Genomic DNA, 25,156 nt, shown 5'->3' with positions numbered 1-25,156 from the left:
CAATGTATTTATTTCGTCAAATGTGATTCATGCGAGACAAAAGAAAAGAGTTAAATGAATAGAATTTAATAATACAATAAATCTAACTAAATTTGAATTCCCAGAAAGTTTAGAGATAGGAATCATTTAAAAATTCATATCTCAATATCTTTTAGTTTAAATTAGGGATTCCCAACTCTTTTCTTGCATTGACCCCTTTTAAAAGAATTCATTGAGGCCCTTGTATTTTCTCTATAATATACAGCATTCAACATAGTCATAATATAAATAACTGTGCATAAATAACTTAAAAATCACAATTAAACTATGAATATAAAAAATTTTTGAAAAAAAAAAAGGTTTATCGGGTTTATGCTTTAGTATTTTTTGTATTACTATTATTTTAATTTTACAAATATAAACAAGTTTTCAGAAATAAAATCACAGATTCTCACTGCATAAAAGTTCCATTTACTAATCTAATGGCTGCACTTGATGAATGGATGCAATTTTTTTTAAATATTTGACATAAAATTGCTTAATTCTTAAATCACCTCTTTCAAAAGTATTCAACTTGCTGTCTGTAGTAAATCATTCTCTTGACTAAAGCTTGCTTCCACTACATAAGGAGAGGGTAAAATCAATGTTGATTAGCTAACAACTTTTATTTAGGGATATTTCTCTCAGATGAGGTTTTAATTCAAAAACTTAATGTACTTATGTGTTTTGAATGATACTTCGTTTGATATTGCTTTATATCAACACTCAATTTTTTTATAATCTATTTTAATTAATAATTTTTTGTTATCTTTGGGATATTGATTTTGTCAATCAACTGCCAATGCCTATTCAACTACCAATTCCTTGATCATTCAACCTTCTTTAAAATTTCATCGATCTCCATGGGATCAATACTGACACTGTTGGGAATATTTGGTTTAGATCAATCCTTTTTATATTAAGAAAAACTACGACACCAGATTAAAAAGAAAAAAAGGATTAGACAAAAATAGCAACAATAAAAAGAATCGCTCAAAAATTGAAAATCATTTATTTAAACAAATTTACAAATTTCAGCATCATTGTTCTAAAATACATATCTTATGAAATTTGATAAACAAAATAAGGGCATAAACAAAAGAAAATTTTCCAGATGGGTGGTTTTTATAATTTTAAATGTTATTATATTCAAAAAATTAAAATCAAATATAAGCAAGAAAAAACTATAAAATATCATAAAAATATGGTCCCAATAAATATTATGTATATTTATTACAAAATTCTATATGGAAAACATTAAAAGTATTTTCAAAATAAAAATACTCGTAAGTTTTCCATTTACACCGGCATAAAGCTTAAAATTTCATACATACACAAAAAATTAAATAAAAGGAACTATTCAGATGTTATAATGAGATCAACAGAGGAAAAAGTATGCATAGAAACTTTTAACTTCATTTTTATTACATGTACAAGATCACTTAAGTATAAAGAAAAATCATGAACGAATTAAGTCAAAATTACTAATGAAAATATAAATATGCAATGTTTCTTTAAAACTATATACTATAGTTTAATACAGGTATATCACAGGCAACATTTTTTAGAAAATTTATTCAATAGAGATCTGAAAAATCTAAAAAATCTGAACAAGATTAAAGTTAACAATTTATTCCACTTTTAAAAAATTACTTATTGTTCTTTACAGAGAAAACTTTATCACATTAAATTTTAATGCAGTTATTGACTGCAAATGGTATTTCTAAAATATATCAATCACATTATTAGATTATATGAATGGCACTTCTGTGTAATAATTTTAATGCAAAACTACACAAGAAAAAATTACAGAAAATTTTAGAAAAGGAAATTATAACACATAATTCCCATATAAGATGTTTGTTTCATCTATAAAAAAATATTTAAAAATGAAATAATGTATAAAAATGATTAACCAAAAATATACTACAAAAGCATTTACAATAATATCAAAAGAACAATATATTCCAGTAAACAAATAGTTGAATGAATATCTCTCTACCTATAATAAATTATTGATAGACAGACAAATTGCATTTAATATTTTCTTAATTAAGATTTATACTGTCTGTCTCTTTTATTTATTTTTAAGAAAGAAGTTTGCATCAGAATTAAGTATAAGAATTAAAACTTGCATAAGAATTAAGCCCTCAAAATAAGGAATATGAACTAATCTGGAAAAATTATCTTTTTCAATTACTTAAGAAAATATACTTTTAATGGAAAACTTTAATGAATTTCCTCCTATGACATAGAATCAGAAAATATTGCATAAACTTATTAAATGAGTAACTTTACACATAAACACACTCTTGATTCTTGTCTGACACTGGACATAATCTGATTTTACATATACTATATATATATAAAATAAACAATAAATTTCATTTTCATTCCTCATATTTAAATATTATTTTCATTTTACAGAAACTGTCTCAATCTTTTCATATTTCACAGAACTTTTGAAATATTTCACTAGCAAAATTTTTGTATGCTAACATTTAAATGCAATATACCTGGTACACATTTTTATTTACATTTCCAAACATTCAAATAACAAGGTCATATCAACAAATGCATTTAAATAATTAGAACAGCAAAAGATTAAAGTTACATGAAATACCTTTCAGCAATTCTCTTTTGAGTCAGTCCTTAAAAACTATATATGCACACACATAAAACATACATAAAAATATTCTTTTGACAGTCATCTGTAGAAATTAAGAATATGTGAAAGGAAAAAAAAAGGGGGGGCAAGCAATCATTATACTATCTTATAATACAATTATTATCTCAGCACCTTTTGAAAAAGGATATTATTTACAAGTATATATTACAATATAAAAAATTAGAATTTCTTTTCAGGCACTTAACACGCTCACACAAATGACCCAGACAAAAACATTTTAATGATCATCATATGCGAAGATAAATATGGCTATGTACAATTGCACTCTGAAATAATATTTATGATTTTCTTCTTCACATAATACACTTTTTACAGGTTAGCTGACTAATTAGGAATGGTAGAAAATATAGGGATATGTTTCTTGAACAGCTGAATACTAATACAAGAGGTCTTTTTGGCATGGAGAAATATTAAGCATTAGAAAAATTGATGTAGCAATCCTTTAATAATAAAATCTTGTAAATAATAACTACTTACAGAAAAATTCAGAAAAATAATGAAATGTAAGAAATATATTCAAAACTCTTTTTAATCTAACCACCTAATTAGCCAGCACAAAAAAGTCAATAGCGGTTATTGCATAGAGATTTATTCATTTATTATATATATATAATGATATAATGCATTAAAATTATATATATGTGATCATTATAAGAACTCAAAAAGGGTCAGTAGAAACTGCCAGGCTCACTTAGAATGTAAATTCTGTGCTATAGCAAAAATAGCATTATATACACAGTAAAATTGGTTAAAATTGTTTTGTGACTGTTATAAACATAAATCTTTATCCAAAGATAGTAAACATTCAAAAATATTATTAATTACAATATATAAAAATAGGCTTACCATAGCAATATGATAAAAAATTAAGACAGTAGATTATATTTATTGAGATGACTGCTATATTAATGGGTTTTTTCCTTGTTACTGTTTCCCATACACACAGCAGCATTAAAAAATACTAAACAATGAAGAAAAAACAGGAATTGTACTAAATGAACCCGTAAAATAAAAGTCCTTATTCATTATAACTTTCAATCAAGTCTGTGATATAAAGAGATTATTATGCAAAATACATTTCATGTAATTATTACAACCTTTTTCAAAGAAGTTTTAGTATGGAATATAATTTATTAAATCTTCGTAATTCTAGCAAAAAATATAACTTAATTATGTTTAATTAAATTTTTGACTATTATTAATTATTCTTAAAACATTTTTTTTATATTTAGTTATTCTTAATGTAAAATTATTTACTTGTCCTGAAAAGATAACATTTAACAATTAATAACTTAAAAACACCTTAAGCAAATTTTACTGCATATAAATGACATATATTCATAAGTATATAATAATCTGAATTAACTGTACAAAAAAAGATTCATGTTTAAAATAAAAACATAAAAAACATTTTTGTGCAATGGCATGGTCTATTTTCGAATAATTTAAGCATTAGCTTTCGTATACCATTTGTCTAGAAATATTAAATGAATTAGGTCTAACAAGACCTTTTTGAAGCAAGGCACCTTTTTGAGAAGGCATTCTGAATTTTACAAAAATTGCTAACCTCTCTAATAAATCAATAAAGTTCCATAATCCTTTTTTCTTTAAAAAGGCTATGATGTTTCTACAAATCAGCTATCTGAACGATGTTGTTAAAAAGGAACAAATGATGTATACCATTAACAAATACAATGCAGAAACATCAAATGGCACAAACTGAGTCATTATATAGGGAAAATAAACAATTTTCAAAGCTCTAGTTCATCCATAGCATGGGACAGTCTAATATTTTCTTGCCTACGTCTCTGACTTCTCCGTACTGCATCAGCACGTCTATAAGGCTCACTTTTTAAACCTGCAACACAGTTAAAATTTGAATGTAAGAAAACAGTATTGTCATAATAATAAACTATGTGCATTTTTTTTTTCAGTTAATATAATGTTACATTTCTCAGTCACACTCCAAAAGATCAATAATATGTCAAACTATTATCAACAGTTCTTTTTATGTATTAAGAATGTTTATCTATTTACCTCATTGTCTTTTATATCTAATAATTTTTCTTATTATATATTACTACCAATCACCCTTCTAATTAATAAATGCATATATTGTTAGTAACTGCAATACAAAAAGAGTATGCTGTCATACTTTTCTCCTGGACACAATTCAACTATATTTATTTTTGGCTTATATAAGAGCTGATTGGGAAATTTTAAAATTGTGTAGGAATCCTGAAGGCCAATCAGATGCTTGCACCATGGAACAGTTAAAACATACATAACAATCACACTGCACTATTTCAATAATGGAAAAGTTTTAAATTGACACAAAGTAGATCTACAGCTGAACTCCAAGGTGATCTACTATAATCAAGGGCATATAGAACTTGTCATGGTGCACTTCCAATCTGTGCTATTAGATGTCGATATAAGCATATAGCACAGAAAGTTGAAAAGCAAGCATAATGCCTTGGGTTCATCACACCTGTCTCTACTTCTTCTGCCTCATACTAGATGTGGCAAACCCAGAGCTGGCATCAGAAGCAGATAGCATAACCAAACCAGATAGCATATTTTAGGGGTGGCAAAATTTTTACAATTTAGAAAGGGGCCGGGTAGCAGAATTTCTGAGTTGTAGATTTTGCGCCACTTCTTGCAAAATCTACAAGTCTAATGTAGCCATGGGCGAGTATGTACTGGATTTTGCGAAGGTTATATATCAACGTGTTTGAATGCCCAGTAGGTCAACCACAGTTTTTAATATTCAATCTCAATGAAGGGAAGTATATTCTGTTATTGCAGATGAAAAAGATGTCTCTGTGAAAACATGCATTGGATATGACTGAGTTTTATAGAGTAGAACCCCAATTATCCAAATTTTGATTAACAGAGTTTCTGCGTTATCCAAGACTTAAAATAATATTAACTGCAATAAAAATATATTTTTTAAAAATCATTAAAATAGCCTTGCTCAAAAAGCAAACAATCTGTAGAAATCAGTTTTAGCAATAATTCAAGCTTTAAAGTTAAGAATTCCATCTTTACCCTGTTTCAGAATACAAGATTAGGAACAATTTGAGCTGTCTGATGAAACTACTGTAAATATAGTTACACACAATGAAATTTCTAATGATGATGACATGGGAATGTTCAAACCAAGATCAATCCTACTGATGACTAACATGATTGAAAAGATGCTGCTTTACACAGTATATCAAGACAATACATCACCAGCCAATATCATGATGTTATAAAAACTGTCTATGCAGTAGGGCGGAAAGAGAAGGCTGTTAACTAAATTTTTAAAAATGTGTGACATGTTATGCTACTGTACTCATTTGTATTACAGGTGCCATATCATATTTAATTTTACATGTATATCTATACAAATGAACTGCATGTTTTATATCAGTGCATACTAGCATTAATCACGAATGTTTGTAATAATTTATATATGCATACAACTACATATATGTTAATTAATTCTTTATAGTACATCCAATAAGACTACAGTATTACAATTTTCTTTGTATCAATCCATGCTACATAGTTATTATGTAGAATTAGTCCACATTAGATCAGATAACTGGGGTTCTACTGTTTATAAAATGGCAGCAGCCATAATAAAATACTTGAAAATATCATAGTTAACCATGTTTTAATGTTTCAATAATGCTGTAGCATTTTTAACATAGAGATATGCCAATTATTTAAAGTACATTTTGGCAAGCCATCCATTGCAGTACAGGTATTAAAATTGCCAATTCATAGATAGACAATAACTAGCTGATGATGTTCCTGACATCCCGAAAACCCACACAATAGAGCTATGATGAAGAAATGACTAGATTGTTTTCAAGAAAGAGTGCCGTTTCTCCACGATAATGCTCTTGTGTCTGCTGCTTCTGTGCATCAGCCAACACAGTCTGAAGTTGATGGGATATCTCTAAAATATCTTTTCATACAGCCTGGATTTAGTACTAGGTGATTTCTAGGCATTCTGAACACTAAACATTTTGCAGAAAGAAATTTTGTTTATGAAATAAAAAAGTGAAAAGCATCATGACTAAAATGAGGGGGGAGGGAGTCTCAAAAAAGTCTATTTCACATTTTTGAATTATCAACAAAATGCTATATAAAAAGTATAATTTAGCTTAAAAAGACTCTCTCTACCTTGAAAAAGAAAAACCCCATAAAATCATCTGATTAAAAATAATTCGCATAAAAGAGCTGTATTGTGTATGTTGAGATCTCTAAACAAGAGCCCCTGCTGTAAGATGAAGGGCATTCTCAAACTGGGTTTCCAGTTAAAATAATTCTGATCAGACAGCATGGTTAATGTCCAAAGGTCAATTTTTTTTTTTTTTTTTTGGCTCCTATTTTAGGGAAGCTGAGAAAGATCACCTCCCAGCTCCAGGTAAGGCTTGCAGGCATCAGGCCAGAGTTTCATAGAGTCCTTAAAATGGGATTCATTTTCGTTGAACTCGCCGCTCTGTCTAATATGAGGTTGCGCAAAGAAGGATTTAACTCTACAGTCATTCTTATCAGCAGCAGCAATGTTAAAAACTTATTATTATGCATTACTGCAGCTGTCCCTTAAGTGCAGATTTTAAGTGAACCATGACTAGTTTCTATAAAATTAGTTAATGCAATATCCTATTTTCTTTCAAATCATGATTGTCTTTTTAATTTTCATTAATCTTTCTCTAATTTAAATGCTTACTGCACACCACTGATTTGCTGTTATGGTATTGCATGGACAACAGTTTCTTATCACAGGCAGACAGAAAAGACCAGATAACCCAGAAAGAGTCAGTTGTCTGTTGATCGTATTAACAATAACTTGTACAGTGTGCTCTTGATTATCCAGATTAATGCTGAGAAAGCGCATCACAGATAATGCTAACTATAAATTTTCGTGCACATTTCGTGTGTCTTTATTTCTTAACAAAAAAAAAAAAAAAAAAAAAAGAAAAGAAAAAAAAGAAAGAAAGCACATTTTTTTAAGTGTTATTTTATTATTATATTCGAATCCCCTTTGGTTGATGAAGTCCAATAGAATTTCAGCAGAAGTTGTTGCTGTTTTGAGACTAATGTAATGTCAGTATCTTCTTCATTTATATTTTCAGTACCATTCTATACTTCTGTTCTTGTGACATTTTAAATGATATCTGCAAAACTCAAGCATTGAAACCCCAGATTGGTCGAATCACCATTGAGCCATCCCTTGATGTTTTCATGACCGATATTTTCAGATTTTTGGCATTACAACTTCAGTTACTGTGCCAGCTTCTTCCCAACTAGATAAATCTCCGATTTAAATACTGAGAATAATCTTTCACCATCGAACCAATGTTAGTGATTTTACTTTTGATCACGCTTTCCCTATTCTGAGTATGGCATCCAGTACATAGAGACATGCCAATCACTTTTTAATGCCAACTTTTGCCAGAACTTCAATAAATCATCATCTTTCTTAGTTAGCATGAGTTATGAGAAGACCAGAATGGTAAAGTCATCTCATTGATGATATTACACCTTCGTCCAACGGCTGAATTAAACTGGTAACTGTATAAGGTATTTCTCTTGTTTTCTTGGCATGCCTTCAAGGTGTAGTGGTCAGCACACTCAACGCAAATTTGAGAAGTCCATGGTTCGAGTCCCGGCAAGGGCATTGCTCATTTTTTATGTCTCCTTCTCTTTCAAAAAAATAACCTAATGTCTCTACAGTGGTGCACGAACTAAAAGGTGGTGAATGATGCTTCTCACCACCAGGATTTGGCGGTTGGGTCCCTTAAAACCCCAGTCGCATTTTAAAAGGGGGAGTATATAAAGTATTTCTCCTGTCTTCTTGGTGTAGTCGTCAGCACGTTCGATGCGAATTCGAGAGGTCTGTGGTATGAGTCACGGCGACGGCATTGCTAATTTTTCATCTCTGCTGCTGTGAAAAAATAACCTAATGTCTCTACAACTGAGTGTGCATGAATGAGCACCACCATGCACAGATAATCGAGAGTACACTGTATTTCATGTTTTAAATTTTATTAAAACTTTATTTAGGATAATTCTTTCACCAATAGTTTCTAAAAAATAACATAAATATTTACAGGCCAAATTAGTGCTACAGATCATAAATCCCATCTATTATACTATTTGCAAGTATTCCCCAAAATAAAATTTTAACAAGTAAAAATTCTATTGGTTTTATTATCTTGTTATGCTGCATATTTTTTGTATATTCAGATGTACATTGCAGATTATTTAGATCCACATACTTATGACTTGGATGCATATTGTTTCAGCTGAACATTTAATGAGAAGTAAAGCAATAAAGATTAATTACCTAATAAAATGTCTTCAAGTGCACCATTATACACTTCATCTTGCTTCAGCAAACGAGTTTCCTTCACTTGCCTTGTTTTGCTTTTCAGCTCATTAATCACAGCTTCCTAAAATTAAACATATAAAAGATAACTTTTATAAATAATTTAATTAAAAGGCAGTATAATATAATAATTTAAATTTACACATATGTAACAGATTAGCAATGAATATTTAAAGAATATATTTTACATTAGTTAAAAATTATTTTCTGAAAATGTTCTTAAAATAATTCTTTTAATAATATCTCACTGCATGTAAAGTAACATTTTATAAGAATACTGAAATGAAGTACAGCTATAAGCCAGCTTTATAAATATTCCCTTTGATTTTATAAAAGACTTATACCAGTATATTTTTTAAGTAACAAAAATTTTATTAGAGACACCCACTTCTATAAAAAGACCAAAAAGCAAAAATACAGTACAGTTTTTTTTTTTTAAACACAGCTACTACAAAAAAAGTGTAACTGTGAGACAGTATTCTGGTTCAGAACAATTTTGCTGGTTGTTTTGATTACTAATGAAGAATTTTATGAAACAGATATGCAGCAGACTAAATAATCACATATACTTTAGTATTTCAAGTTTTCCACATCCACTTAAGAATGCTACAAAACTTGTTATGACAACAATATTATGACAAGCACAGTGATGGCTTGTTTCATTTCATTATGGCAAAGCACAAGAGATCTATCTGCTTAAAGGGAGGGATGCCATTGTGGAGGAATTTCTAAAGGAAACTAGCTCATTCAAGTAAACAAACAGAACTCAGCTCTTTAACTCGCCACATAAAACAAACATTCCCATTTCTGATATCCCTTCGAATCTTTTATTATTATTATTATTCTTTTCGCAACTATGCACGGTCTTTTAGGGTTCTTATGTAGGGTTCTGTAATGCTTTGCGTTACTTTTATTGTTTATATTTTGTGTACTTCAATTTGTTTTTCAGAAAGCCTTGACTTCAGTCTACTATGCACAGCAAGCATTATTTATCAGAGGAAGGATATACCTACATGGTAAATAAGCCAATTAGTGACATGGATGAGAGTGATGATTCATTTCTAAAATGTTAGGGAGTGATATTTCTAGTGATTTTTATATGGACATTTTGTTATAGAGTGAGCTCACAGATCGCCTGCCTTCCGTTTCCCATGAAAGATTTTGTAATTTCTTTTTGTAAATATTCTTCTTTGTATTTCTTTTATTAATTTTAAAGTTTATTAATGTATTTTATCAATTAAAACTTGTAAATAATTTGAATGACAATTCCAAAAATTCTCAAAATAAGCAATTTTTTTAAAAATATATTTTCATGTAAAGTAACAGAAAAAGATTATTCAATGGTAATTTTAATGTACATGATAGCTTAAGTAATAAACTTAAACAGCACCAAAAATTATGACCTCACAACATAAATATATTTTGTGTGATTTTTTCTAAACCTAGTCTTAACAATGTCTGTGAGAATTCCATTCTGTGGGAAGATTCGATTTCCTTCCTATCCATGCCAAAGGAACATTTAAACAAAGGCATGGCATCTCAAAAAGGTTAAAATATCAAAAGCAGAAAAAAAAAAAAAAAAAAGTGACAATTAACTGAATGCCTTAATCTGATACATAATACAAAAACACACACCTTTAATTAAAAAGATATCTGCTGTTGCTGCTCCTTAAAAAATGAATAAATATTCTGGAATAACTATAGAAAACTATGTTCAGTATAAGAAATGCCACATGTACTTTAAATTTCTTTACTAATAAGAATTATTTATTGTTGTTACCAAAACTTTAAAAATATTGCTACTTACTTGATTATTTTTCCTAGAATTCAAGCTATTCTTTTTTGATATACTTTCTGCAGCATGCCTTTCACTTTCTCGTGCTGCTGCTTCTTGTTGTCTTTTCCTTGCTTCATTTTCTAATTCAGCTTGCTGCACGTCAAGGAATTCATAACGATTAATGATAATATAATGTTATCATAAACAGCAGTGATAATACAGTCTGAAATATGGACATTCACTAACCAATAATCAGAATAATCTATTATCTAGACATCCTATAAAACTCGTAACATTTTTTTTTTTTTTTTTTTGAATAATCCTGTAAATAGTTTTTGGCTTCAAACACCTGCTGGCTAAGAATGACAGTTTCATTTTTGGCTCTGAAATGACTGTGGTGGCATTTTATTGTCTTATCTCCCCCTGTACACAAGTGAATGCTGAAGACTTTCTTCATTGGCACAGCAAGAAAGATGATTATGATGACACACAGCAGGGAAGAAAACTGTGATGTGATGACAATTTGCCAATCGTCAACTAATGAATGGATGGCAAAACATGTAGTATACATTAAATTCTGAAAATATCGCCATCTTCTTGTGAAGAAAGAGATAATGAGGTAATTGAGAATGAAAAGATTTCAAATGATTATTTAATGGGAATTCGGAGTTATAGGATTTGAAAAATGAAACTTTGTAACCGAACAAGAAAATTACGTCTATTGATAAAATTAGAGAGAAAGTATTAACACATAAAACGAAACTGCATAAACAACTTACGTTTTTTGGGGTAAGAGAAGTTAATATTAAGTGGTTTCTTTCTGTGTGTACGTTAATTTTTTCCCTTAATATAAAATAATGTATAAATGATATAAAAACCAAAAAAGTTTTCATATTTTTTATTTCATAATTTCTACATGTAATCTTACTAAATTCCTGATCAAAAATTCAAAATCGTCAAAGTCCTGACTATTATGAATTTGACACTTCAATTCTCTAACACTATCTATCAAGTGGGAAAATAGTTACTTTGGAAGTTTTTAAAAAGTATCAAAGCTTTTGAGAAATTTCTGTTCTTGTGACTATTAATATCTCAGAATGAACATTATGTGTAACTGCATAGATATCAATTTATCTAAAAATAATTCTAAAAAGATATGATGTATATGCAAAGCAGACTATTTATATTTTGTGTATATTTGTCATTGTACCTGGTGAAGCTAGCTTGGAAAAGTGTGTATAAAAAGATGGATTAATTAACTTTATTTTATTATTATTTTACAGGGCAGCCAGTATTTAAGCTTTAGAGTCTGACAATAGCAGCTTTCAACACAGTTAGTTATTAAAATTTAATGTTCTTGTGAAAACAGAAAATGGTATGGTTTGGTTTGGTTGATTACGGCAAAGCACACTAGAGCTATCTGCCTAAGAGGAGGGATGCTTTTGTAGAGGACTTCATATGGAAAACTGGCTTGTAAACACGTTACACATGGGGAAAGCCACGAAAATACCCATGCAGCCAGTCCGTATGCCTGGAATTGAACCCAGGTCAGAATTACCAGTGTTCAGCGATTTTACTGCTTGGCTGCTGGTGGGCCCTGAAAACAGAAGTGTTATGACATTACAGCATCATTTTGAGTTAATAACACGGTGCTAAAACATGGATTTAATTTGAAAGGATTTTGGAGCTATGATTAAATATGAATCATGATAAACTTTCACAGGACATCAGTAATTTACAAAATGGTCATAGAGGTTTAGTTCCATTGAACAATTGTACAGTTTCATTCCAATTTTGATCAAGCACACTCCGGAAGAATGATCCGAGGTCTGCTGCCCCTCTTTCTTTACCACTTTGAACTGAAGCATTTCAAATTAACCCTTTTCACATGATTCCTATGTAATGCTAATGATGCAGGTACTTACAGAACACTTCAAGAAATTGCAAAACTCATATCTGTGAACTGAACTTACGTTAACCAATCGAATGAAGTTCAACTAAAATTGAATTAGTCTTATTTAGACTTTCAAACTGTAATTTGCATATTCCACCTGCATTTTTCTTCCTTTTTATGAAGTTCGAGCTTGCTATTAAGGCTTTTTTAATTTATTGCACATACATCATAAAAATGTGGATATGAATTATATAATGAGCATATATCTTTTATTTATTTAGTTGCAGTTAAATCAGAAAATTATTTTATCAGCAATTAAAAAAAGAATTCAGCTAAGCAATGACTGCTGCACATCTTCATGCATTTCCATCATCCACCATCTAAATTCTTACAGTTTATCGTGTTGTCATCAAAATGTTCTCTGTCTCTCTCTCTATGTATATATGCATACATACATACACACGTTCAAACCCTGCTACAGCCAAACTGGCTTATAACAGATAAATAAACATAAAATTTTGTCATATAAATGGACGTTTTGTCCTATTCAATTTCCTATAATATTGTACATAATTTTATACGGCTACAGTGAACTTCCTAATGTATAAAAATTAAATATAGTTAACTTTGTTGACATCTTGGTCTGAAAATTTTTTGTATTTTCAAAATTTTTCCAGAATTTCAGCGATTTTGACTAAAAAGTTACTGACTTAAATTCATCTTTTTTAGATTATTAGAATGAAAAAAAAACATTTATAAGTTACTCTTTTTTTATCTTCATTCCCACTGCACTAAGCCAACGAATCACTGATGCATTGAGAAAAGGAGCTTGAATCAGCTCTTTGACTGAGATGTCAGACAGCACTGTTCAAGGCTAATGTTTATTCATAACTTTAAATGCGCTTTTTAAGTGAAACAGTGTAATGGAAGAGATGGGTTCAAACAAGGACTTTTAAGCTAAGCAAATTTCCGTATAAAATTAGTAACATATGGTAAAACTGGAAAACAACAAAAAAGAAATTTAGTAACTGTGTGTAATAATAACTATAGTTAACAATAAATGTATTTTTTATATTCAAGTTACTAGTCACATCTTCTGGGAACTGTCTAATTCGTCTTATCAACTTTTACACTATTTTGTTAGATATTCCCTTTTTTTCCCTTACAAAATTGGATACAGCAAACCAAACTTTCAGTCCCCTTAAATTCGTTATAGCGGAGTTCGACTGCATATAAATATTGTATGTGTATTTAAATTTATCTAGACAAGAAAACATAACACAGAGAAATTTTCGAAGTATTGTAAGTGTATATGTAAATACTGCATATGCATACTGCATGTGTATCTAAATTCATCTAGACAATAAAATATTAGAGAAATTTTTGAAAGAAACCTTACCTTAAAAGCTTTAGTGAATCGTACAAACAGTGAAAAGAAAGTATTGGCAGCAATAGAGCGAACACTGTCTCCAAAATACTCTACACAATCAGAATAGGCATCCTGTGGATTTGAGAAATAGCTGCATTACTTGAGTATATTTTCTCAAAAATTACATAATTAAAATTAACATCAAGTTACAAAAAATAACATACCATTGCAAATATTTTAAACCTTTTTATTGTATTTTTAATTATCTGTATTGTTGTAATATTTTGTATGCTTATTCATTTTATTTACTTATTGTTTTTTATAATGGTAATTTTATGGTTTATTTTGTGTTTAATGTAATTTGTGGCCACATGTCTTGTATTGTTGTTTAGAATTATAGATCTTTTAATTTTGAAGGCAACAGCTTTGGAATTGAAAAATTGTTTAATTAGAACTTGAGATACAGGCAGTTTAATTCCTGAGGAGAATTCCTGACAATTTTTGCAACATCAGATCTATCGCCAACTTGGCAACTTTCTGAAAGATTTACGAAAACACATTTTCAAAGACCTACAACAGCTTCTTCCAGAAGTTTCCATAGACACTATTGGCAGAATATAAATATGGGTCGGAGAACAGGGAGTTCAACCATGAAACAGTTGTGAATCAAATGCGAGACTTAGTGGTTAGCTGAACTATGAAATAATCCTGAGAATGATTAGAGTAACTTTATGATTGTTACTCCTTAGCACATGATATATTTCATGTGTTAGGAATTATAGAATTATTCATTATATAATTATTCATTTATTATGTTATTGTGCCTTCTCCTCAAGTTATTTCCATTATTATTGTGCTGTGTAGATGATTTATTGTACCTATTTTCCTAATAAATTGTTAATTTCTTTCTGCTTATCTATTATTACTCAAAGAAAAATTAATGATCCTGTAGCTTACAACATTTGCTGTCAAAATTAGGGATTTCTTTGAATGACAGTAACCAGAAGGATAGAAGAACAGTTAAAAGCTACAATGGAAATTGTTCCAGTACACAGGAACAGAACTACTCAATGTAATTCTGTTTTGCTTTGGCACTATGCCAAAGAACATTAATTCAGTTGAACTGTCGGACTCAGACATTCACATATGCAAGGCAACTAGAATGCTGTTTATTTTTCATTATTTTTGTTCTTGCATCTACAAGTTTTATATGTCATTTTCTTGTTTATATTTATATATTGTGTAACTACTCAATATAAGTTTTGTGTTTTAAAAAGAGGATATGTATCCAATTCATTCACATTACATTGCAACAGAAATGATGGACGCAAGTTCTGCTGAGACAAAGAACTTTATCAATGGAAATGCCACTAAACTGAAAACAAACATGAAGACCTTGATAGAAGCAAATGCTGCAGAAATGAAGGCAACATGCCAGCTCAGCCTGCTTTAATGTTCCATCTAATTCTGCTCCGAAAAACATTTCAGCCATCTTGTCCCACAATAAAAGCTCTCATCATATGATGGGAAGTAATCTTTGAATGTGCATAAAACATTATTCCAGATTTTTCAAGCAAATCAATGGGACCCAGGCACCAAAGCATAAAACTTAGTAGGTTGTTTACAAGGCGAGGAAATGGACAATTTACCGACACTGCCACCTGAAAAAATTTCAGATAGTGGACACCTTAATTAATGCTTTAGAATTGCAATTTAGTGAAACATTCCTTAAGGATTATCACAGACTGCAGCTTGAGAATCGAAAGCAGAAAGCAAAAGAGACCCTTCCAAAACTGGCAACTGAAAAGTTAACACATTTCTTTATACAGTCATGAAATTAAAGACACACTGAGTGGCAGTCAGGATCCATTATTTGTTGATGCAGTCAGGTATCCTGAAATATGCAAGCACTCTAGATAGTGGATAATAAAGACCTGAAGAGGGCTTTAGTAAAACCATGAAAATAAAAAGGATGGAGACAGTTCTAAAAAGACTCTCATATGAGGCATGCCTTGTGCATTTTGACATTATTATTGGATATACTTTTGAAAAACATTTAAAAAAAAAAACACCAAAAACGAGCTGCAGAAACTCAGTCCTTTTGAAATGTACATTATATAGTCGAGAAATTTAGCTACCTTGGTCACATTATCTCCTCAAAGGTGTACACACAGATCCTCAGAAAATCAATACTTTATGGCTGGTGTTGTCCTCAAGACATTCATCAGTTAAGAGGCCTTCTTAATCTCTCAACTTACTGCAGAAGTTTGTCAAAAGTTTCTCTCAAATCACAAGGCCTAACAGAAGCCAACTTTCATTGACTGAAACCCTAAAGGATGTTTTCTTAAGCCAACTTTCATCGACTGAAACCCTAAAGCAGTGGTGCCCAACCTTTGGCGTCTTGCAAGCACATTTTGGCCTATTGCGAGCACATTTCCAAAACATCAACATTTTTGTTAAACATATTTGCAATCTTATGTGATACATCTGAAATATTAATTTCAGCAAATGTGTTTGAAATGAATAATTGAAATAATTGGTTGAGATAATAAATGATAATAATTGGTTAAACTTTATGGAAATCAGAGAAGTGGAGTTCAAAATTATTTTTCAGTGCATTTAGGTTTTCCGAGTATTTCTCTGTTTCAATTGCCTTGTGGTTATTAATATGGCTTGATAAATTCTGAAAATGGGTAAAATATTTTCCTTTCATCTGATTTATCCACAAATTTATCTGAAAAGCAGTTACAGTCCCAGTCAATTGAAAAAGGTTTTTTTTTTTTTTTTTTTTTTTTTCCTGGAGATCTTCGTTCAGTTTGTTCAGTTTAGCTGTTATCCGTGAGAAAATACAGATCGGATAACCAATTATTATCGTCCAATTTTTAATAACTTTCATTTCCGAATTCCAAAAACTGCTTTATTGGCGAAAGAAGTTCTACAAATCATTGAAGTACTTTTCCCCTGCTGAGCCATCTAACATCGGAATGATGCAATAAGATTCCATGTTCACTATCAAGTTCCTCAGTCAGCAATCAGTTATTTTATAACGTATTGAAAGATATCTTTTATGACTATAAATGCTTACCATATTTTAACAATTAAGAAATATAAATGGAATGGCTATTTTAAAAACATTTTTTGTTTATGGTACCTAATCGAGCTGGCAAGCACATACAAAACGATTGGCGAGCACAAGGTTGGGCACTGCTGCCCTAAAGGATGCTTTCTTAACCCTCTCAGCGTTAAGGCCGGAAAATTTCGTACAGAAGGTTGCCTTCCACACTCATTATACATGAAAATTTCTGCTAGCTTTTAATGTATCTGATTTCAGTTTGGATGTATATTGGAAGAAAAGGAATCAAGGTACAAAATGAAAGAGTCATTTTAATTAAAATCAAGAAAATATCACTTATTAATGACATTTTTAGGAACTTTGAAATTTCAGGGTGAAACCCGTAATGCTCAGAGGGTTAATATGACTTTATTCTTGATACCAATGCCAGTAATGAAGGAACTGCTCTTTCATGAGAATCTAGTGGCCATGGGTACATAATTGCCTATTTTATTGTTAATTTCTCTAAACCAGAAAGAAATTACTGTGCCAACAGAAAAATCCTGTTAGCCAATGTGAAGGCAGTAGAACATTTCTACCACTACCTCTATTCTCGGATATTCCTGTTGCGCACCGGCCATGCATCATTAAGTTGGCTTAGTTTAAAAAATTTGGACAGTATCTATAGAAATTTGTAATTTGGGTATTTGTAATTATTAGAAATTTGTAATTTGTAAATTTGGATAGATGGATACAGCATCTATAGGTTTGGTTTGTTTTGGTTTGGTTTATTTAATTATGGCAAAGCACACTAGGGCTATCTGTCTAAGGAAAGGGATGCCTTCCTGGAGGCCTTTCTAAGGGAAACTGACTCGTATACACATTACACATGGGGAAAACGACGAAAATGCCTATGCAGCCAGCCCATTCGCGGGATTCAGACCTCAGACCAAACTGCCAGTGTTCAGCGACTTTACTGCTCGGCCGCTGGTGGGCCTACAGCATCTATAAAAATGAGACGAAAATTCAACATCACAAAGGAATTTTAGATGAGAATACTGATGCACTTTTGAGAAGATCTTGTCCAGAAAAGTGGAAACACTGTTTGAAAGTCAAGTTAAAATATGGCTTCCAGTTGTCAGACAAATTAACACAGACTCCTTAACATCAGGGTATGATCTCCGGAGCAACAAAGAGCTGAGAAAGGCCCAAATGGAAGATCTTGATTTGTGGCCATTATTGGAATTAATGGAAACCACAAACAAGGAACTTAGGTGGCAAGAAATGGTACCCTTTGGCAAGATGACAGAAAGATACTAGGCTTTGTGGAATTTTCTTTACCTGTGAGATGGAGTTGTTTACACAAATGGGTAATTGGCAATGTAAAGAGCTCCAAATAGCAGCTCACCTTACTGAGATCTAGAATGCATATTGCTCTGTCAGCAGAGCAGCCTTACTGGAGGTTATTTTGATGTAACAAAGACATTCCACAAAATTTGAAAATATTTATCCAGATATAGAAATGTGCTGCAAATCACGTGACGCAAGCGAAGCTCAAAAAGGCCTGGAATCACATACACAAGAAAGAATTATTACAGCATCATAATGTGGGAACACCATTCAAGAGGACTGCTTTGGACATTCAAGGACCTTTACCTTGTACAAATAAGGGCATATCCTAGTTGTCATGGCCTACTTTAGTAAATGACCTGAAGCATATGCCATCCCCGATCAAGAAACTTCCACTGTTGTAAAAAATTTAGAGAAAAACTGGACTGCACAATTTGGAATATCTTTTCTTATTCTTTCTGAACCAAGAAGCAAACTTCACACCATCCATATTTAAAGGACTCTGTAAAATTCTCAGAATAGAGAAACACTATTCCATTACATTCACAGTCAGATGGCATCTTGGAGAGATTCAGTCGAATAATAGTAAACCATCTCTATTTATTTCTCAGAGCCAGCAGGGCTGGGATCAAAAACTGCCATTATTCCTGCTAGCTTACAGGAGTGTCATTTATGAGAGCACTGGATTTTTGTCATCGCAAATGATTTTTGCCTGTTATCTTCATCTGCCATGTGACCTGCTCTTTGGACAACTTCCGGCCATGCCTTCTTTCCCTAAGCAGTACCTGGAAGAACAGCAGGAATGTTTAGAAGATGTTCATTGCAAATCAAAGGAGAGGCACTTCAAGGAATGTGATCACATCTGGCTATACAACCCAAAGCAACGCTGCAGAATCTCTTCTAAGCTACAGTAATTCTGGGAAGCACCTTACCATGAGATCAAGAAACTGAACAACAGAGCAGTGCACATACAAAGAACGCTTTAATCAAAACCTCAAGTAGTACACTCTGACACGCTTGCATCTTACAATAGTAATGAGAATTAGTTACTTTCATCTTGAGGATAGCACTCCCAGGATGTGCAGTACTTAAGGAGGGGGCAATGTTGCAAACATCTGCAAATATTTTAATTCTTTTTACTACATTTTCGGTTTTCTCTATTGTTGTAATATTTGTAATCTTTCATTTACTTATTGTATTTATTTATTGTTTTTATAATGGTAATTTTATTGTTTATCTTCTGTTAAATGGAATTTGTGGTCATATGTCTTTTATCTAAGTGTTTATTTGCTGCACTTGTTATTTGCAAGAATTATAGATCTTTTAATTCTGAATGCAACAATTTAAGAATTGTAAAAACAGCTCAATTGGAACAAGTTTACGCAATTTAATTTCTGTGGGGTCTTAAGAGCAATTTTTATTGCTAAGTTGGCAAAACTTGCAGTTTTCTGGAAGATTTGCAAAAGTATATTTTTGAAGTCCTGTGTTCGATTCTTTCCAAAGTTTCCAAAACCCCTGCAGCAGATTATAAATACTGGTCAGAGAGCTGGGGAATGAGCTGTGAATGAGCCGTAAGTCTGCTGCGAGACTTACCGATTAGCTGATTAATGAGTTAGGGTTTACCCTGAAGGTGATATGAGGAAGGTTACAATTTATTTCCTGTGTTAATGAGAAACTGTTTTATACTTGCATTCTCCTTGGGTTATTCCTAGCCATTATTTATTGCACTTATTTTCCCAATACATTTTTTACTTCTTCCTGCTTATTTTGACTTTTTCCTAAAAGAAACATCAATAATCCTGTAGCTAGCAACAATATCATTGTTCAATCATTTGTTCATTTGTTCTTTAGTTTTTTAAATGCTATATAAATTTTAATATTATTAATATGCCTTCAATTTTTTTCAGTGATGAACTCTTCAGCATATTTGACCATTACATGCTGTCCTCAGACTGCATTTTTTTTTACTTTTATTTTATTTTAAAAATTTATTTTGACACCACTGCTCTAAAAAATGTGAAAGAATCAAAAGCATACAAACTAGACTATCAATGTTTAACATGTGGATTTCGTTCATTTTTATACTGATTGCAGAATCAGGATATATTCTGAAATACCTAGTTTTTTTTTCTAGTATTGAAAAAAATAAATGATTTCATTATTTTCTGATTAAAGAATTAAACTTTATCTGTATAAAATTATTATAGCTATATACAGAAGTTGTAAATAACAATAAAGTTAACAAAAGTTGTATAATCTTATTCACTCTACCAAAAAATTACCTGAGCAGTTTTGGTATCGTTTTTAAGTTTTCTCAATTTGTCTTCAGTACTGCTTAAGAATTCTTTAAGGACTGCAGCATCTCTAGCATCCCTCCTCAACTGCATTTCTTTTTTACATAATTCCATGCCTTTCTCCAATTCATGAACATCAGTCAAAACATTCTCCATGGAAACTATTAAAAACATTATAATACCATAAATTCCTTTTATCAAAACTTTTTGTCAATATAGTTTTCTCAAAATTATCTTTTGCTCACAAAAATAACAATTACTGTCATTGATTAATGTTTTTATATAAATTAAACAAAGAATGAATAACAAACACTGACTCTAGAACAGAGTTTCTTAACTGTGGGTAGCAACCCCAGTTGGGATCATGGGACCTACAGTAGAGGGTCGTCAAAAATGTTAGCAATTTTGATATTTAACTTATTATAATAATTTTATAATTACCAATTATTTTCACATAATGTGTCTGAAAATAGATAAAGATAAAACAATACAGACAAAGAAAAAACAAAAATGTTTCAATGCATTTTTTTATAATAGAAACCTTTATTTTACTTTAAAAATTAAAGATAATGACCTAAAACTGTAGTATATTCTAGTAAAAGTGAAGAAACTGATAGCTTCACACAAGCATGTGTTGGATTTGCATAATGCATATGGGGTCCCACATAATTTTTGTAAATATTATGGGGTCCCCACACCAAAAATTTTAAGAAACCCTACTCTACACTGAAATTATACACGTGCATTATCTGATCATAATTCCCCTGTATTTTAAATTCAATTTATGATTTAAATATAATAAGGTAATTTTAGTACTTTAACTAAAGTAATTATTTCTATTTGTTTGTTCTTCTAAATGTTTATACTATAAATTGTATAACTTATATTTACTGTTATTTTATTTTTCAGCATTTAAAATTGTAATAATTTTTCACTGTATATTCTATTTCATTTTTTTTTCCCCTTCTTCCTCTTCTTTTCTTAATTCAAAATGGCCATTTGTTAATCTTATATAGCTATAGAATCTACACACACAGTATTTGAAATATATACCATACACTTTTTGAAAATTTAAATAAATTTTTATTTATAAAATGCAAGTAGGTGTATGATGTTTATATTGATTAACTATTGGCTTATTAATGTAAGGCAATTTCTACATGATTTTTTTATCAGTGGGTGTATTTCCATGTGATCATATTTCCATGTCAGCATTTTTCCATGCAAGCTTTTTCCTGTGTGTTCATATTTCCATGTGGGCTTCTTCTCTGTGAGCAGTTATACCTGTCAACATTATTCTGTGAATATATTTTCTGTGGATTTTTACCTAGAACTGTTTTGAGTCCTGAAAGCTACCAGAGAACTGTCAAGCAATGTTGCTGGAATTCTCAGAAAATAAAGACATGATGGAGAGTGCTGAAAATTCATATGTAACTGAACTACACATCAGTAAATCTATGTAAACATTTTATTGTAAATGCAATTCAGAAAAAATATGAAGTTTGAAAGTTCATGTTAAATAAAAAAATTTCATAATTCATGCCAACCCAAATTCCCATTAACTGATAAAACTTCATATAAGCTCATCACACCTGAGATAGAAATTTTGTACATGATAACTAAGTGTTTGTCTTAAACAAGTTTTCATTACGGGATTACTGCATTATATTTATATACCATGCATAAATGTAGTGCCAATGTCAAATGCCAGATGGCATTGAGCTGCATCTGGTAAAATTTGCTCTGATGTAGTCGGTTGGAGTTGGCCTTCAAAAGCGTTGAATAAACGATGATGATGGTTTTAAAGGTGGAAACATTATTATATAATTGTGAATATGTATATGTTTTAAGGAATTAAATGTGTCATCCGAAACAAAGAAATTCTGTACATGTAATTTCTACCACCCACAAGACATACTACATAAATATGCCATGAAAGTTTTGATGTGGATCATGAAAGATATGATGTAATTGAGGCATAGAAACATAACTGCAGTCATGACTCATCTAACAAATCTTTATTCTTGAAGAACAATAGTTAAATTGGAGGAACTTGCATGTCTAGTTTTGATCAATTATGTTCATACTTTTCACACTTTTATAATATACAAGGTGTTTATAAAGTCCCAGACCCATTTTGATGTTTAACCCTCTAAGCGGCAAGGCCATATATAGTATATACGGCCTAGAATATTTATTGCTATATCTGTAAGAGCGTATATATACATGCATATTAAAATATGTCAACGAAATTAAGGCAATATATCAAAAGAAAACAAATTCAGGTATGAAATACCTGGAGAGTTTTTGCATTAAAACCAAAAACATAATTTATTCTCATAGTAGTTTTGGGAAATTTGTGCTTTCTTAGCAAAAACCCTGGCTGCTCACAGGGTTAATAACTCATAAAATAATAAAGATAGATTAAAATTAATAACATAAATGGTTAGATAGACTCAAAATGTTTCATGACCTTTGTCAATGAACTTCCATGTGTGCCCCCTTTGTCGCACAGAGAATATCGATATTCAATTTTACGCCAGGTACCGGCAAGCATATCTGCACCCACAGAGGCTATTGCAGTTGTAATTCTGGCTTTTAGGCCATCAATGTTCGACACTCTCCTCCTGTAAACGTTGTCCTTTACAAATCCCCAAAGGAAAAAGTCCATAACATTGCAATAGTTGCCAAAAACAAAACAGAAAAAATGCAATTAATAAGCAGATGATATTTAGAAAAGTACAGATATCTAAAATGAAATTATCTGAAATTAACCACAACGCAGACAATATTTACAAAAGTAAAGATATTCAAATATGAAAAGGAAAATATACAAGTTATTCCATCCATAAATGCCATAAGTTTTTTTATATCTTCATTATTTTAAGAGTTATTAAACATCAAAATGGGTCAGGGACTTTATAAACATCCTGTATATGAGGAAATTTAAATGCTTGATTTTATCTTAGTAATGCAGTACATGGGAGAAGAATATGTTCATTGCAATAAGAAGGTAGCTTAAGAATAACAGTGTTATGGCTTTATTTCTTCCGGTCAATTAAATTTTAATTAACAAACTTTAATATCATGTGCTGAAAGAGTTTGGTATTTCATAAGTACTTGTGTTCTGAGTATTAAATACATGATAGATTAATTTTGAAACAACGTAGTTTAGAGGCATTTATTATAAGCATGTTTTTATTTTTAGGACTGAAAGAGGAGATAACCATATTAAATTATAGATATAATCAATGAATCAAATTCAGCAATACCTGATGCTGCCTTTTCTATAAACAATAATTCGCTGTCGAAATTTGAAATCTGAGGAAATTTTAGTCGAATGGTTTCTGCTATGTAATGAAGAAGAGATATTTTTCTATCAGCAGTTTTTGTATCAGCCAACTGAAATAAAAAAGAAGTAATTAACACAGTTTTTATCATAAAAGTAATTAGCTATAAATAACTGATTAGTGAAAGGAAAGTTAAAAAAAAAATATCCTCCTTCCACCCCAAAAAAGTTAAGATTAGGGATAAAAAGGATACATTCTGTACCATATCTAAGCTCTGTAACTTGAAACCATATGCAGGACCTCGTTTAGAACTGTTCATATAGTTTCCGAATGCTAAAATAACCTAGAAATAGATTTAAAATAAAAATATTAATACAAAAGTATATAGGAAGTGATTGATGAAATGCATTCATATTTTACATATTGAAAAATTACAAAATGAAGAATAAAAAATAATATAATGAACATAATGAGAGTTTCCAAATTATTACTTTTTCCATTGGATTCAGTTACAATTAAAATTTGAATAATTATCTCTCAATTCTGTTATCACATGGTTAAATATAATTGTAACTGGGAAAATTTAACTGTTATAAATGGGGGGGAAATGTATACAGTTTTTCTTCTTTCCTTTCTTCTTTTATATACATATATATAAAGCATATATGCATTTGGGAATTTCCACATATCTTTTCAGCTTATTCATTCATATTATGCATTCATAACTCTAACTGCTGGAATGACATTAAGTTATTATCTTTAATTCACAGTTGTCTGGCTTTCAACAACAAAACATCTATAAGTCATGTGTATTTAGTACAAGAAAGCATGTACAAAAGCATTAAATAATAAGCTATACAAAACACTGCATTTCTTCAACTCTATAAAGCCATTGATTCTAAGATATACCCCATAATTCCACAATCACTAACATATTTTTTTAATATATTTTAAAGATTTTTTGAAACAAAATTTAGATTTGAAGCAAATAACTCGGTCAAATTAAATCCTGAAGTATAATTTATAGTTACT

The 25,156-nt window shown here is 30.5% G+C and overlaps 1 protein-coding gene across 3 annotated transcripts in view; it reads right to left on the bottom strand.

Annotated features, from left to right (window-relative positions):
• Nucleotides 1-1,011: 1,011 nt before the first annotated feature.
• Nucleotides 1,012-25,156, bottom strand: part of Frl (formin-like protein) — a 146,967-nt gene continuing 122,822 nt past the window's right edge. For 2 of the 3 annotated variants that reach the window (XM_035364208.2, XM_035364209.2), the window contains exons 20-26: nt 24,387-24,467; nt 24,107-24,236; nt 20,823-20,995; nt 14,169-14,270; nt 10,906-11,028; nt 9,057-9,162; nt 1,012-4,565 (exon numbers count right to left, since the gene is read on the bottom strand). In XM_035364208.2, coding sequence (XP_035220099.1) covers nt 4,459-4,565; nt 9,057-9,162; nt 10,906-11,028; nt 14,169-14,270; nt 20,823-20,995; nt 24,107-24,236; nt 24,387-24,467 — 822 coding nt within the window. In that variant the 3' untranslated portion in view covers nt 1,012-4,458. Of the gene's footprint in view, nt 4,566-9,056; nt 9,163-10,905; nt 11,029-14,168; nt 14,271-20,822; nt 20,996-21,028; nt 23,476-24,106; nt 24,237-24,386; nt 24,468-25,156 lie in introns of those variants that run through there. The other variant, XM_035364210.2, reaches the window with a different exon arrangement.

The sequence above is a fragment of the Stegodyphus dumicola genome, chromosome 8, assembly GCF_044657685.1.
Source record: "Stegodyphus dumicola isolate Sdum_Otavi_A_Nest chromosome 8, ASM4465768v1".
Lineage (NCBI taxonomy): Eukaryota > Metazoa > Arthropoda > Arachnida > Araneae > Eresidae > Stegodyphus > Stegodyphus dumicola.
The sequence above is the reverse complement of the archived record's forward strand: the minus strand, read 5'-3'. Positions and strand labels throughout refer to the sequence as shown.